The sequence below is a fragment of the Calonectris borealis genome, chromosome 23 (genome assembly GCF_964195595.1).
Source record: "Calonectris borealis chromosome 23, bCalBor7.hap1.2, whole genome shotgun sequence".
Classification (NCBI taxonomy): domain Eukaryota; kingdom Metazoa; phylum Chordata; class Aves; order Procellariiformes; family Procellariidae; genus Calonectris; species Calonectris borealis.
This window is the reverse complement of record NC_134334.1, coordinates 7,463,523-7,477,900: the sequence shown is the minus strand read 5'-3', so window position 1 is coordinate 7,477,900 and position 14,378 is coordinate 7,463,523. Positions and strand designations below refer to the sequence as shown.

The window sequence follows — 14,378 nt, the reverse complement described above, 5'->3', positions numbered from 1 at the left end:
ATGTGTGCTCAGATCCTCTTCACTCTCCTCAGAGATCCTCTGTTCCCTCCCTTGGGAGATCTGCTCTCTTCCCACTGGGGACCGCTCTTATCCCCACCGTGGCCCTCTGTGCCAGTTCAGATCCCCTCCGTTCCCCTCCAGGCACGCTCAGATGCCCTCCAGGCTGATTCATTATTTTTGAGGACCCTCTCCCCTTCCTCCTCGGAGCACTCAGATTTCCTTGGTTCCCCCTCATGCAAACCGTGATTCCTATTCATCTCACGTCCTCCTCGGTACGCACAGGTCTCTTCCATACCCACTCACGTGCGTTCAGATCCCTTCTCTTCCCCACTGCTCACACTGATCCTCTCTGCTTCCCTCTCTGCATACACAGATCCCCTCCACACCCCTGTTCTGCGTGATCTGCTTCCCAAGCGTCCTCATAGACCCTCGATCACTGTTAGTAAGCATTCAAGATGCTTACCTCGAATACTGTGTTCAGTTTTGGGCCCCTCACCACAAGAAGGACATGGAGGTGCTGGAGCGCGTCCAGAGGAGGGCAACGAAGCTGGTGAAGGGCCTGGAGCACAAGTCTGATGGGGAGCGGCTGAGGGAACTGGGGGTGTTTAGTCTGGAGAAGAGGAGGCTGAGGGGAGACCTCATCGCTCTACAACTCCCTGAAAGGAGGTTGTAGCGAGGTGGGGGTCGGTCTCTTCTCCCAAGTAACAGCGACAGGACAAGAGGAAACGGCCTCAAGTTGCGCCAAGGGAGGTTTAGATTGGACATGAGGAGAAATTTCTTTACTGAAAGAGTGGTCAGGCCTTGGAACAGGCTGCCCAGGGAAGGGGTTGAGTCACCATCCCTGGAGGTATTTAAAAGACGTGTAGATGAGGCCCTTAGGGACATGGTGTAGTGGGCATGGTGGTGTTGGGTTGACGGTTGGACTCGATGATCTTAGAGGTCTTTTCCAACCTGTATGATTCTATGATTCTATGATTCTAAGATCTACCCTCTTTCCTCCTCCGGATGTTCAGATCTCCTCCTTTTTTCTCCACCCATGCTCCTGTTCCGTTTCCCTCGTCCCCTCCATCTCCCTTCACGTGCACAGACCGAGGGGAACGGAGAAAAGTGGGCACATGGCAGGGAACGGTCGGGATCAGAGTGCGGAAGGGAACTTTTCTGAGTTTTATTTACAAAGCTTGTAGGTTTTGACTGGACAAGGAATTAGGGTTCAGGGGAAGATAACGCTTCACCCCACCCTTCTTCCACTTTACTGAATTTATCTACGGTTTCCAGCCTCCAGGTGGATCTGGGATGACAGACACACACATCTACAGTTGGGTAAGTTCTAAAAAAGCTGTTGAATAATTTAGTTGAAATATATCACAGAAATCACCAGGTCAGTCCATTTGGCAATTCTCCCCCTGCAGTCCTTGTCATCCCACAGCAACAGGAGCCCAAAACCTTGCAGTCCCGCTGGCATTTTACAAACATCTCTCCCCGTTTAGAAGTTCTCAGAGCTGATGCTCTGACTCTCCTCCTGCAGCTGGGAGGCTGTGGTGTCTCCAGGCGAAGCCACATTTAAGTACCCGATCTCAGAAGGTTGAGAGGGGGATAAGCAAAAGGAGGAGTCTTGGCTTTCAGCTTCTCCTTCAGGCTTCGTGTCTTGCGTGGCCTTCAGGGTGCTGAGGGAGTCTGGCGGTTCTTGTGATGGGAAGCTGAAAACAAATTTCCTCTCTCAAATCATTCTGCAAACTCCATCTGACCCTCTGCCACCTGCACAGCCCCAACGCTCCTCCCAACACCTCCGCGAGGCAGTGCAGGGCTACGGTCAATGCCTTTCACTTGGACTACAGCTCCGATAGTCTTCCTCCAGCCAAGTAGCTGACAGCCCCCATCTACCCCAGAACCTACTCTGATTTGCCACAGACGGTCTGTCACCCTCCACAGCACCCGAAGGCTGTAAGCAAGCCCGCTGGGCTGGGTCTCCAGCAAGCAGAGACCAGAGCTGCAGAGTCTCTTTGCCTCCCCCTTGCCCGTTTTGGCACGGATTGTGGTGCTTCTGGCTACAGAGGTGGAGAAAGAGCTCAAGCTCCCTCCTGCCCCATAGCCTGGGACGTGGGTCATACAGCTCCAGGCAGCATGGTCCTCTAAGCCTCATAACCTCTTGTGTAAAGACACTCCTCCAAAACTCTGGGCACCAAGCTGATTTCTAAATCCCACAGCGTTCCCCAACATATTTTGAAAATTTTACTTCTCCATCCCATTAGTTTCATAAAGTCTTTTTAATACCATTTTCCCTATAATCTGACAAAAAGAAACAACAACAACAAAAAAAGACCCTTGGAGGTGAAAGCACAGGGTGCAGCAGCCAAAATGCTCAACTTCTCCCTCACCACATGCAGAGAGGCATTCCCTGCCTCCTCCTTTTACCCCACAGTACCTGGTACGGGGAGATGGCAACACCTTACTCTGTAGTTGGCGTTCGGAGAAGTTAACACTCTTCGAGTCCTGGAAGGAGGAACAGAGACTTTCAAAGGTGCATGTCAGACCCTGAATTTCAACATACAGTCTTGGTCTTCAAGGTGCCCCCAACTCCACTGACAGTTCTCCCCAAGAACTCCAGCCACACAGAGGTACTAATCATAGATTTGTCCTTTGGGTCTGAATTTAAACTAAAAGAACCCCTAACTAGCCCAGGTGAAACAAAGAGAAAGAAATAAAACACAGTGGAACACACAAACAGCTCTTTCTGCCAGCCCAAACACCACTTCCATCCTCAACAGCTCATTTCCAACTCAATTGGGTTCCCTCCAGATTTCAAAATGTACTAATAAACTTCCAAATCCACTTGCTTTATTTGAAGAGTTGTGGAAACACAATCTTTGATTTTCCTGGATTTTTCTCCATTTCTCCCCCCAAAGTTCTTTATTAACTTGGGTAATCCGAAACTGAATTTTTAGGTAAGGCATATCTTCATTCAGTTCAATGTAGTCAATATTATCGGTCAGCTTCCTCTGAGGTTTCTTGGCTTACAGGAGTAACATTCCCAACCACACTGCTCTGGGTTATTTCTCCTAATTTTAGAGCTAACTTTAAAACTAAGGTCTTTTAATGACTCTAAATCTGCAAAATCATAGAATCATAGAATCATAGAATCATACAGGTTGGAAAAGACCTCTAAGATCATCGTGTCCAACCGTCAACCCAACACCACCATGCTCTCTACACCATGTTCCTAAGCGCCTCATCTACACGTCTTTTAAATACCTCCAGGGATGGGGACTCAACCCCTTCCCTGGGCAGCCTGTTCCAAGGCCTGACCACTCTTTCAGTAAAGAAATTTCTCCTAATGTCCAATCTAAACCTCCCTTGGCGCAACTTGAGGCCATTTCCTCTCGTCCTATCGCTGTTACTTGGCAGAAGAGACCGACCCCCACCTCGCTACAACCTCCTTTCAGGGAGTTGTAGAGCGATGAGGTCTCCCCTCAGCCTCCTCTTCTCCAGACTAAACACCCCCAGTTCCCTCAGCCGCTTCCCATCAGACTTGTGCTCCAGGCCCTTCACCAGCTTCGTTGCCCTTCTCTGGACGCGCTCCAGCCCCTCAATGTCCTTCTTGTGGTGAGGGGCCCAAAACTGAACACAGGATTCGAGGTGCGGCCTCACCAGTGCCCAGTACAGGGGCATGATCACCTCCCTACTCCTGCTGGCCACGCTATTTCTGACACAGGCCAGGATGCCGTTGGCCTTCTTGGCCACCTGAGCACACTGCCGGCTCATGTTCAGCCGGCTGTCAATCAGCACCCCCAAAGAGCCAAAGTAAAATTTCTGTCCTTGCGGAAAGGATCTCATCTCACAGCAGCTTGGGGATGGGGCTGGTCTGGCAACTGCATTGAGCTTTCAGCTCCCCACAAAGTCCCTCCTCACGGACAGAGCGGTTCCAATCTACCGTGTGTTTGGTGCCCCTTTCCATCCCAACCGAAGGATCGATTCAGCTCTTCTCCGGCACCCTCAGCTGCAGCTACAAGCACCAACCCTCATTCAAGAGTTCAAGGAGCGCCTGGACGATGCTCTTAGTCATATGGTTTAGTTTTAGGAAGTCCTGCGAGGAACAGGGAGTTGGACTCGATCCTTATGGGTCCCTTCCAACTTGACATATTCTATGATTCTGTGATTCATTCACAGGAGTCATCAGCTCCTGCAACCTGTCTGCTGAGACCAAGCCCTCTCAGAGTCTCACCTCCGTGTTGGGAGCGTGGATGCTCCTCGGCACGCGCTGCGAGGTGGGCATGTGGCCGGAGAGCTGGAGTTTGCTCTCGTGCAGCCGCACGTTCTCCTCGTCCAGGATCTTCACTCTAAACACATCACACATACAAGGCACAAGTTATGTTTCTTCCGGCCACGCTACGTTTTCAAAAGGGCATCTTCTTTTTCAACCTCGGACCCTTTGGCCTCCACAGCCTTCAGCTGCATGCTGAGAGCTTTGATGGGGAAAGGAGCTAATTACATCCCACAGCAATTAAAAGCCACAGCACTAGTGACTGGGGCACAGTTCAGGTTTTCCTCTGGATTTCTTAAGAGAAATAGGCATAAAACCAGAGAAGCGCTGGGAAGAGGTGTGGACATCACTGAGTGCCTACCTGTTCTGCAGGGTGGCAATCGTAGACCGGTTGCTCCAAGGGGTCTCCTCTTGGTCAGTGATCTTCTGGAGGAGCCGTCTGCTTTCCTGGAGTAATTTCTCATTCTCAGCAGTGATCTGTGCAATCAGCACCTTCCCCTGAGCAGTGTTGCGGAAGGAAATAACCAGCGGTTATGCTTCGCTCTTCTCTGTCCTCTGTAAACCTTAGAGTGCTTTACCAGAGAGGTCACCACCAAGCATGTTCACTCCTAGAAGTGATATACTATTTGAGGTAACATACCCCAAAAAGCAGCTTTTCAGTCACTTCCCAGCAGTAATATTTCTGAGGCAAAAGAAGATGGAGCTTAGGTAGTTCCTGAATGGGATTTGAGGACACGGGTTCCCCCCGAGGGCAAACTTGAGCCAAGAATTTCCTTTTGGCTTTTTGTTCCTACAAGGACGGGCCGGTGGCCCTTGGCAACGCAGCCGTTTCCCAGGGCAGCGTCAGTCCTGCGCAGAGAGCAGGAGCAGCACATCAGGCAGAGCTCTCCGTGCTCCAACTGTCTGGGTGTTTAACAGTGCTATCCCGTTGCCTGAAACCAGCTACTCCTAAACCTCATTTCCTTTTTTCCTGAACTGCGTTTCTTTTTGGAAGAAGGGATGCTCCTGCAGACACACCCGAGCCTGCTCCCCTGCCTTCCCTCGTGGGAGAAGCCCTTGATGCATCCTCTCACCTTTTCCACTTGGAGCTTTGACTCACTGAGCTCATTTTCAAGCTGCTTAATCCTGCTGTCCCTTTGCTTCACCTCGTGGATAAAGGTCTCTTTGGCTCTGCGGATCTTGTCTTTGTGGCGGAGCTGCATTTCGTTGTATTTCCTGAGGAGGCAGAGAGACAAATATCAGGCTGTGAAATGCTTTTGTGTTCTGGGTCAAGAGCAAGGCAGGAGATATCCTGTATTTATTCAGGCTCTTCAAAGCCTGAACTGGGAGCCTCAGCCATCTCCCCAGCTCCTTTTGGCTGCGCAGCTAAAGGCAGAATGAGCACACTGACTTTCCGGGCTATGTCTTTTTCACTGATCAGTTTGGGGTTTTTTTGTTGCAAAAGTTATATTGTTAAGTGTCAACCAAATGGCAATCGATTGAGGGAAAGGGACCCAAAGCATTCCCAAAACTGATTCCCAGCTTTACAAATCCTTGTGCTCGCTCCTCTCAGCTCTTTATACCAAACAGGGTTATAACGTCACCGAAACTGGAAGTAACAGGGAAGGGGTAAATGGGAGCAAGCTGTTTGGGTGGGTGGGGACATGGGTGGTTAAGGGGAAGTATGGGGGCAGAAAGGCAAACAAAGAAGAATCCTAAACAGCATGGGTCAGGCAAACAGGTTGCAGAAAGAGCTACTTCAGTGGGCGCTTCTTAGAGCTGCGACACTGGGGTTAATTATTTTTGTCTACTGAGACTTGCGATCGTTGCTCTTCCCCTCAAACTTGTCTCATTCAGGCAGTGCTCTTGTTTATTTTTATCCAGTTGGGATAGAAGGGAAAATAATGTCAAAAAAAAAAGAGAAATCTCTACCATATAAAGGACATCTGCCCACGTTTGCTTAAAACTCATGACAAAAAGGCTACTGTGCTTCAAATTAGATCAAAAGTACAACGAGCAGCTCCGTGGAGCATCTCTGCCAATGCCAGACCCTACACAGCAGCACCCGCAGCCCTCCCTAGGCACCCCCTCGTTTTCTGCGCTGCCTTCAGCTGCCAAGCAGAACATGGCAGCAGACGTGCGATGCATAACATAAATGCACGCAGGGCTGTCAGGTTAAGGCAGATCTCTCCGTGCTCAATGCCTTGAACAGGAGAGACGAGAAAGGCTACAGAACAGTCAAATCCGGTGTCACTGCCAGTCACATAAACGGCAATTCCTGGGGAGGTTTTTGTGTGTTTACATATCCCCTGCGGCTTCAGTCATTACCTGACACACAGGTCCTTCTGGTTCAGGAGACGGACTCCTTCCTCGTAAAGGGCTTTGTTTTCCTCCTTCAGCAGTGAAAGTTGCTCTGAAAGCTTCTGGTTCTCCTTCTGACACTGGAGGTGCTGGAAAACATCTATTTTTTATTTGTGTGCGTGTCCTCAGCTGTAGGGGTCCCTCTGCCTCCTTTCAGTCTGGTCTCCAATGTTTCTCTGTCACAAATCCTAGTGGTGCCCACTACAGATAATATCCATCCCTTCTGCCCCCCAAGGCCACTGCCTCCTCCCTTTAGAGAGGGGGGGTGTGGGTGTCTGTGCTGCTGTAGGCTTCAACAGGGCAGAGAGAGGTAATGCATCCTCCCAGACAGCGGACTCTGCCAAAATTTTCCTGCAAAAAGCTCCATGCTCTGCCAGAAAAGGGGAAGGGAGTGGGGAAGAAGCCATCAAGTCCTCCTCCTGTGCCCTCAGAGCTGCATCCCCAGGAATCCTACACAGGATGGGATAGTGCTTTTCCTCCAGCTCCTGTTTAAATCAGTGGGATCTGCAAGGGCTCAGCACCTGGCTGGATTTGACCCTATTTCAGCAGTTCCCAGGCACGGATTTCACACTGGCACGGTCCCATTTCCCCCTAGAGCTCAGTGGTCTGCTCTGGAGTCAGCCACCAGCACAGCATCCCCCTTGGGTGACGAGGACCCATCCGTGCTGCAGCTCACCTCGCACGAGTCAGTTTTCCTCTCATCTTCTAGGACGTGCAGAGTCTTGGCCTGCAGCTCCTTGTGCATCTTGGCCAGCGACGCCTCCGTCTCCCGCGAATGCCGGAGCTGCTGCCGCAGCTCCTCCACCTGCTGCTCCAGGAGCTTCCTAAAAGCACGTTGGTGTGACAGTGAGACACTGACGTGGAGACCAGCCCGTGATGTGCCACCGTGAATTTTCAAGGCTGGCTGCGATCTAAAAACAACATCACACTGCTCTGCACCCGCCCTGGGCAACACTGGGGGCAGAAAGAAATCAGTACGTCCTGGTTGTCCCCGTGGGACGTGAAAAGGTGCATGATGTATCTGGGATCATCAATCCCAGCTGCACAAGAAAGGGGAGTGCTGGCATCTAGAGGGTAAACCAAATCACTGGGCTGGCAGGAGGGGCCACGCACCTTCTGAGGCAGCTGAAGACTCCAAAAATCTTTTAAATCTCAAAGAGGGGATCCTGTGGACCTCTGCCAGGCACACTGGCAGGTCAAAAGGAGAGATAGGAAGCGAAACCAGGGGTGCAATGACTGCGAGGCCACCGAGGGCCAGGCATGGAGCTGCAGGAGGTAGCTGGGCAGGCTGGCACAGCAGCATTTGCTGGCACACACCTGCCCTCCGCACGCAGAACAGGTCTTACCCAGCTCTGGGTACCTTTTCAGCTGCTCCTCGTGAAGTTCTTGCTGCACACGGGCTTCATTTTCTCGAGCCTCCTTCAATTCCTCCTCCAGGAGTTTCTTGTCTGAAACACGGGCCTCTACCAGCAGGAGTTGGTGTTGGGAATCTTTTAGCTTTTGCTGGAGTTTTGAAATCTCAGATAAAAATTGGACACGGATTAAACTTTCTGAATTATAGGCCAGTATCTGAATCCAAGGGAGTTAAGGGAATGAAAGATTAGCTTGCTTCTACTCAAAAGTACTTCTGCATGTCTCTGTGTCAAAGTCCATTAAAAGTAAAACCTTTCCAACGGCTACCAGATTTTGGATCAGATACTGTGTCCTGAATTCGCAACAATCCTTTTTGCACCTAATTTGATCCTGCGCTCTTCAAAACCAAATCCAACGATCAGTGCAGGAACATGGCAGAATCGATGCCATGGAAAACACAAGCTTTTGCAATTTACCAGATAGCAAACAGCAGCAAATCTCCCCGGCAAGAACGTGATCTGGGCTCCCTGCGCCTGCCAGCCCTACCACCAGTGTTCTCGAAGATACTGAGCTTTAGAGACAGGAGTTGAGCCATCAGATTTGGCTTCTACTGCCTTGATTATGCTCCCACTAATAACAGACATTTTTCCAAAATATTTAGCCAAGCGATCTCAAAATGGATTAGCAAAATGGACTTCAGGAACCGATTCATGAGCTGCTAGTGCTTCTGTTTTCTGAACTACAGCTGCACAAAACTGCTAAAAACATACCTCCTGTTAACTTAGTTCACGCTGGCGAGTTACCTTTTTTTGAGCTTCGCATACTTTGGATTTCTCCTGTGCAAGTTTCTCTTGCAGACTGCTCTGCAGTTTGTCAGCCTGGGAGCACTTGGAGAGCTCTTGTTCGAGTTCTTTGACCTTCTGCTGGCTTTTTTCCCACTGTGCTGAGAGAGAGGAGCATGTTTCAGTTGTGTCCGAGAGTTTTGCCCGGGCTTGCTTCAGCTCAGCTTTGACCTGAGTTTCAAAAGAAAAAGAAATCAAGTTTGCACTTCAACATGTATCACCTGAAATGTCTTGATTAGGAAAGGGGCAACAGGATTACCAGAGAGTGAACAAGAATAAGAGAGAAATACAGGGAGCAAGTACAGCGCACGCTCAAAGCTTTATTTGGAGGCAGTGCGATTTCCATGAAGCTGCGGCAGAGCACGCTTGAGAGCCCCAGGTACTGTACAGTCAAATCTAAACGAGGTCCGTTCTGTTGATATCCAGCACCTCAGACCTCCCATAGCTTGTAAAACGATGTGATGCTGTCTTTAAACAGTTCTCCCTGCTGTGCTCCCACCTTGGTGCATTCTTGTTGGAGCAAGAGGTTTTGCTTTTGTAAGTCGACGTTCTTCTCCCTTTCGTATCTCAGCTCCCTCTCGGCTGAGCTGCACAAGTTCTGAACGCGACGCAAGTCCTGCCGCAATTGCTGCATTTTTTCCTCCTGCTGCTGGAATCTCTCGTCGGACAGACTCTGCAGGAACAGTAAAACGACAAAGGTTAAATGGAAATGAACTTCAAGGAAAGATAAAGACTGGTAATTAAGAAAGGTAGAGGTATGCCAGTAGGATTTACAGGAATTTAAATTAATTTACCCCTTCCTTAAGTAGGAAGACAGGTAAAGCCAGGCAAGCGATTTTTCTGCCCCGACACTATGTCCTGCTCCCTACCCTGTCCATCCCCTCAGAGAAGCCGATACAACTCTTGAGGTCGAGGGAGAAGATGCAATAACCTGGATGAGGGAACAAATCCCTGTCAAACAAAAGCAAAACCACCTAGGTTACTCCTAACTCTTGTGCCAGAGTCTCACTAAGGCAACTAAGCACGGCCAGCCGCAACTCCCAGAGGTGGCAGGAACAAAGCGAGTCCTGGCAGCGGTACAGAACACGCTGGCACAATGTGACAGCAGCCTGGACACCATGAGGTGGTCACCAATGGTCTATGATGGCTTTCAGAAGATAATTGAGCTCTTTGGTTCACCCATCTTCCTGCAAGTGCCTTGTACACAGACCAAAAGTTCTTTCCATGTTTGGTGTACCAAAACCCTTCTTCCCAGCATCACTTTCAGCCATCTGTTGGTCTGCATTCCCACTTTGCGTCTTCACCCCCTGTTCTTGGGACCAGATGAAATCCACTGAAGATCAAGCTTCCCTTCTCAGATAAATCCCCAGATAAATTCTCAAGCTGGGAAGTCTCGATCCAGCACTGTGGGATCTGGCAATGTCATTTGTCCTCAGTTAGGTTTTGTGGATTTTTTTCTCCACCTGCTTCTACCAGGATCCTTTTCAGCATCCCCTCTACACCTTGTATCTTGCTTTGGTCTGCTCTAACTGTACAATTTGCTGCTGCTTGGTATCAGCACGACTCTGATCCTCTCCTTTCCATTCCCACTCCTGCCTACAGGCCACCCTGTCCTCTCTTTTCTTCAAACTCTTGCATATAATCCTTGCTCCTCCTCAGACTCCCCGTCCTGGGTACCTTCATCATTTCTTCCCCTTTTGGCAGGGCTAGCAGGTCTTCCCCTTCTTTTTTATATCGCACGGTAAGAAAGGTGAACAAATTGCATTTAAAACACAGCTAAACCTAGTGACAAATAGGGGTCCTGCCCGCCAGCTGGTAGAGCAATCGGAGAGCAGTAACCCAGACACCGGCTGCAGCAAAACCCAGCTGCCTGTGCGCTGCCGCTGCAGGGCAGCAGCTGTGGGATAAGATCAAGCACTGGAGTGCAAGAGCAGAAAACCCCGAAGAGGAGCCGGGAAGAGGAACAGCTTCTGCCTACAGCAAGAGCAAGACTGTTGTGGGAATAGCAAGCCAGCTCTATTGCTCACACTCCAAAAAGGAGCTGAGAAAGAGCTCCCAAAGGTTTAAAACATCATTTAAGGACTGTATAACTTATTTCTTTCATGTGTACTAAGGCGGTCATTCCGTTTATCCAAGTTCCCACTATGTCCAAAAACATGACGGAAGGAAATGATGACATTCCTAATTTCCAAACATTTTCCCCAAGCAAATCAGTCAGCCTCTCATCTCCCCCAGCATGCTAACACTACAAGGACTGGCTTCCAGTCCACTTTAATTAGGTTTTGCCACTAAATTAGTGAAAAAAAGTACAGTGAGGATGGCAAAGCTGCCCATACCTGTTTAACGCTCCCATCTAAACTGCCTGCAGAGCTCTGCGACACGAGAAACCTGTTCTCTCTATGCGCCATGCCTTGATTCATCCTCAAAATCTCTTCAAGCATGCCGTCGCCCTGCTCCCGGGTAGTCAGGATATCTTGTTTTAGCTGGGCAATTTCTTCCAGTAACAACCGTTTTTCTTCATTGCTCTCTTTTAGCTGCTTTTCTAGCTCCTCCCTCTTCTTGTTGCTTTCTAGTAATTCAGAACTTGAAGGAGAAATAGTAAAGGAGAGAGATAACTATACACATTCAAGGGAAACCACTCTCTGAAGGGGAAAAACTTGGGATACGAGAGTCCAGTGAAATCCTCAAGGCAACGCTCAAGTGTCTCGGGAGGCTCCAAAGGGGATTTCATCCTGGATCTAGCAGTTCTGGGCAAGGGTCAGTCCCCCCTGGACACTGACCCACAGAAAAACCTGTGTCCAAAGGGTCAGCTCTCAGTCGTTCACGAGTAGGTTAACTGCTGGCTAAGGAAGCACTCGCGTGGGGCCACGTGAGCTGGTCTGCGCTCACGAGCGGCGCAGAAGCACTTGCACAACGCCCCACCGTATGGAAGAAGGGGCTCAGGGCTCTCAGTCAAGCTGTCTCACTTCTCTCAATCCAAACTGTATGCCCCTATAAGCTAGCCTACCTGTCTTATCCCGGGTTTACTTTACCTCAGTACCTAGTTATCCAGGTAATTGAGATAACTGTAACTACACTGGATTTAATTCAAGCTTTTACTTAATGAGAGCCTGGGCATGGATGCTCCAACTCCAAATTTGTATTGCTCTACTGAAAAAAGGGAGTCAGGGGACCTGTAAGAGCTTCGTTTACAACCCCAACGCCTGCTGACACCTGCCTCCAAGGACAACCAAAATCCACAGCAGGATGTATATCACCAGCTGCTGGAGCACTTAGCCCCAGGGAGCCCTAGCCCATGATGGGAGCTTTTTGGGACCGTCCAAATACTTCCTCACTCCAAGAGAAGCAGCCTCCTCCCTAAGGACAGCTCTCATTTATGCCGTTCAGAATCTGGAATAGCTGCAGGAAAAAAAAAGGTTTACTCCTGACTGATCATGATGTCACTAAGGGAAATGCTTATTCACCAAAATCTCTACAGAGAGACAATTACCCGGTAAGGAAAACACAAAGCTGCTGTGCCCATTTTTGCCAGAAGCAGCCCTATGGGGATTTTTAAAAGACTAAAAAACTAGTCAGCAAAGATAAGGAGCAGAAAGTACCACAGGCTTTGTTAAGGTTTACCAGAGCAGTTCTTGTTCATCCCTCAAGTTTTTGATCTGTTCTTCCAAAAATACTACTTTAGCCATCTGTTCTTCATACATCCTTTCATCTGTACATAGATCTTCATGTTTCTGCTCGAGTTTGTTAATCTGTTCTCTTTCTTGTAGGAGTTCAGAGACCTGTAAGGTCAGAAGACACCACAACTTTGATTTTCTTTGGTCTCACGGAAACCTTTTGAGCAGTACAAGGCAGTCTGGGGGCTTCATCAAGACATGGCTTGAGATTCTGTAGCTAAATTATTGTAGTTCTTCACCCTTGAAGATACACGTGCAAATCCTTTTTTCTGCATGGGACGTAGCTGCGTATAAACTATCACCAAATCACATTTATTTGCTTGATTTCATCTTTCTGTTGCCCATCTGTAGTTCTCAGGGCTTTATATCATGTGCTATATTTCTTTACAAAACTAGCAATTCTTGGAAAAATGGGAAGAGTACAAGGTATGTATTCAGCTGTCTCACACAGAGAGCATCCTCCATCCAAGTCAACCCAAAACAACTTTCTACGGATGGCTGCTCTCCACTTTCAACGTCACTTAATGCCTTAACGCCAGGCAATGGCAGACCCAAAACCTGAGACATGAAGAGAAGATGCCAAGAAAATAAAAGGGGCAAGAAGGGAAGGCACCAGGCTTTCCACCAGTTTAGTACTGCTCCCTCAACGCATCGTGCTTGGGCGGTGCTGCTCCGAAGGGGGGACATCCTGGGCTTTATTTACATTTGGCGGACGAGCAGGAGTTGTCCAGGAAGAATCGCCAGCAGATCCAGCTTTACATTCATCTGTGGCAGGGAGAGAAAAAGCAAGATCCAGTGTTAGTTCTGCAGCAGACCTAGCCAAGAAGTCCACGGACAGCTGTCACTGTGACAGGACACTGTAAAGATCTGGAGAGATTTAAGCCCACCCGGGGAAACAAAGGATGGAAGGGACACGCGCAAAGGAAGAAATAAGATTCTCCACGTTCGACCATCAGGCAACGAGCTTTCTAAAGCCCGAGAAGGAAATTCCAGAGGCTGCGCACAACAAATAAACCCGCGCACACCTCACAAACGGCACCGGCTTACACGTGAGACCCCCGAGACCTCTTTGCCTTCAAGTGCCCCCTTGTCCTTGGGAGTTCAAAAGAGGCTTCGGTGGAGCACAAGGTTTTCCACCAGCTTCTGCATGCCTCCCCACCAAAGCACGGGGTCGTCTGTCTTTGATCAGGCCAAGCTGCTCTGCCGAGGCCAGGCCAAGGAAATCTCCCAGCACAGCCCAGACCCATCCTTCCCGGGTGGAGAGAGAGAGGACTCGTCCTGCCAGAACACTTTCTTTCTACAGCCACCGTATTCAGACAAAGCCTCAGAAGCAAATCAGCGACTTGGGACCTGGGGACTCCAGAGGAACAATGGCCATGAAATAGGCTCAGTTCTTCTCCGGAGAACTGGCTACGTGGATTTTTGGGTTGCCACCTAACAGGACCTGCTTTGTGCTGGGCACGGTAAGCAAGCAACTTCCTTCCTCTAGTTCCGCCGGCCAGGAGTTACACGGAAAAGACTTCCCCTATTTCAGCATCACGGGCAAAACCCAACCGTAATCCCGAACCCACCTGACCGCTGGGGAATCACATCTGGAGCCGCTTACCGGAGCCCGATGGGTGTCCGCTCTGTCCCCTGCTCCGGCTCAGACTCTCTGCCTGGCGCCTGAAGACCCTGCGCCGCTGCTCCGGAGCGCTCTTAGCTCTGGCTTCCGCTAGCATCTCGTTAGCCCTGTGGAAAATGCAGGAGCTGCAGGAACGACTGTTGCTCCCGCTGGCACAGAGACGTTCCCCAAGCGCGGCAGCACGCTGTCGGACGTATGCACATAGACTTCCGAGCCGTGCAAATGCGCCGCTCCTCAGGCTGCCGAGCAGTCGCTGTTACGTCTTTGCGGGACCTTTCCTAGAAGGT

General features: G+C 49.8%; 1 protein-coding gene across 4 annotated transcripts; it reads right to left on the bottom strand.

Annotated features, from left to right (window-relative positions):
- Window positions 1-1,150: 1,150 nt before the first annotated feature.
- On the bottom strand, window positions 1,151-14,378 carry LOC142092214 (coiled-coil domain-containing protein 30-like). 4 transcript variants are annotated; one of them, XM_075171997.1, is made up of 13 exons: window positions 14,074-14,378; window positions 12,415-13,232; window positions 11,130-11,376; window positions 9,293-9,466; window positions 8,755-8,964; window positions 7,959-8,116; window positions 7,275-7,422; window positions 6,566-6,687; window positions 5,332-5,473; window positions 4,620-4,756; window positions 4,220-4,334; window positions 2,423-2,490; window positions 1,151-1,697 (listed from the first exon to the last, which is right to left on the bottom strand). In XM_075171997.1, exons 2-13 carry the CDS (start codon window positions 12,492-12,494, stop codon window positions 1,484-1,486), a joined length of 1,815 nt encoding a protein of 604 aa, XP_075028098.1. In that variant the 5' UTR covers window positions 12,495-13,232; window positions 14,074-14,378; the 3' UTR covers window positions 1,151-1,483. The 4 variants fall into 4 exon arrangements, with proteins under 4 accessions (XP_075028098.1, XP_075028099.1, XP_075028101.1 ...); XM_075171998.1 differs by lacking the exon at window positions 14,074-14,378 and having other exon boundaries at window positions 12,393-12,452; XM_075172000.1 differs by lacking the exons at window positions 11,130-11,376; window positions 14,074-14,378 and having other exon boundaries at window positions 8,755-8,894; window positions 12,415-12,533.

What these genes read in the sequence shown, in the direction of transcription:
- LOC142092214 (XM_075171997.1), bottom strand. Translation starts at nt 12,494, where the DNA reads ATGTATGAAGAACAGATGGCTAAAGTAGTATTTTTGGAAGAACAGATC. An exon ending in CAGAAGGACCTGTGTGTCAG is followed by an intron (nt 5,474 to 6,565) that starts GTAATGACTGAA and finishes CTGCCTCCTCAG; the next exon opens with GAAATACAACGAAATGCAGC. An exon ending in TTGCCATCTCCCCGTACCAG is followed by an intron (nt 1,698 to 2,422) that starts GTACTGTGGGGT and finishes ATTTGTTTTCAG; the next exon opens with CTTCCCATCACAAGAACCGC.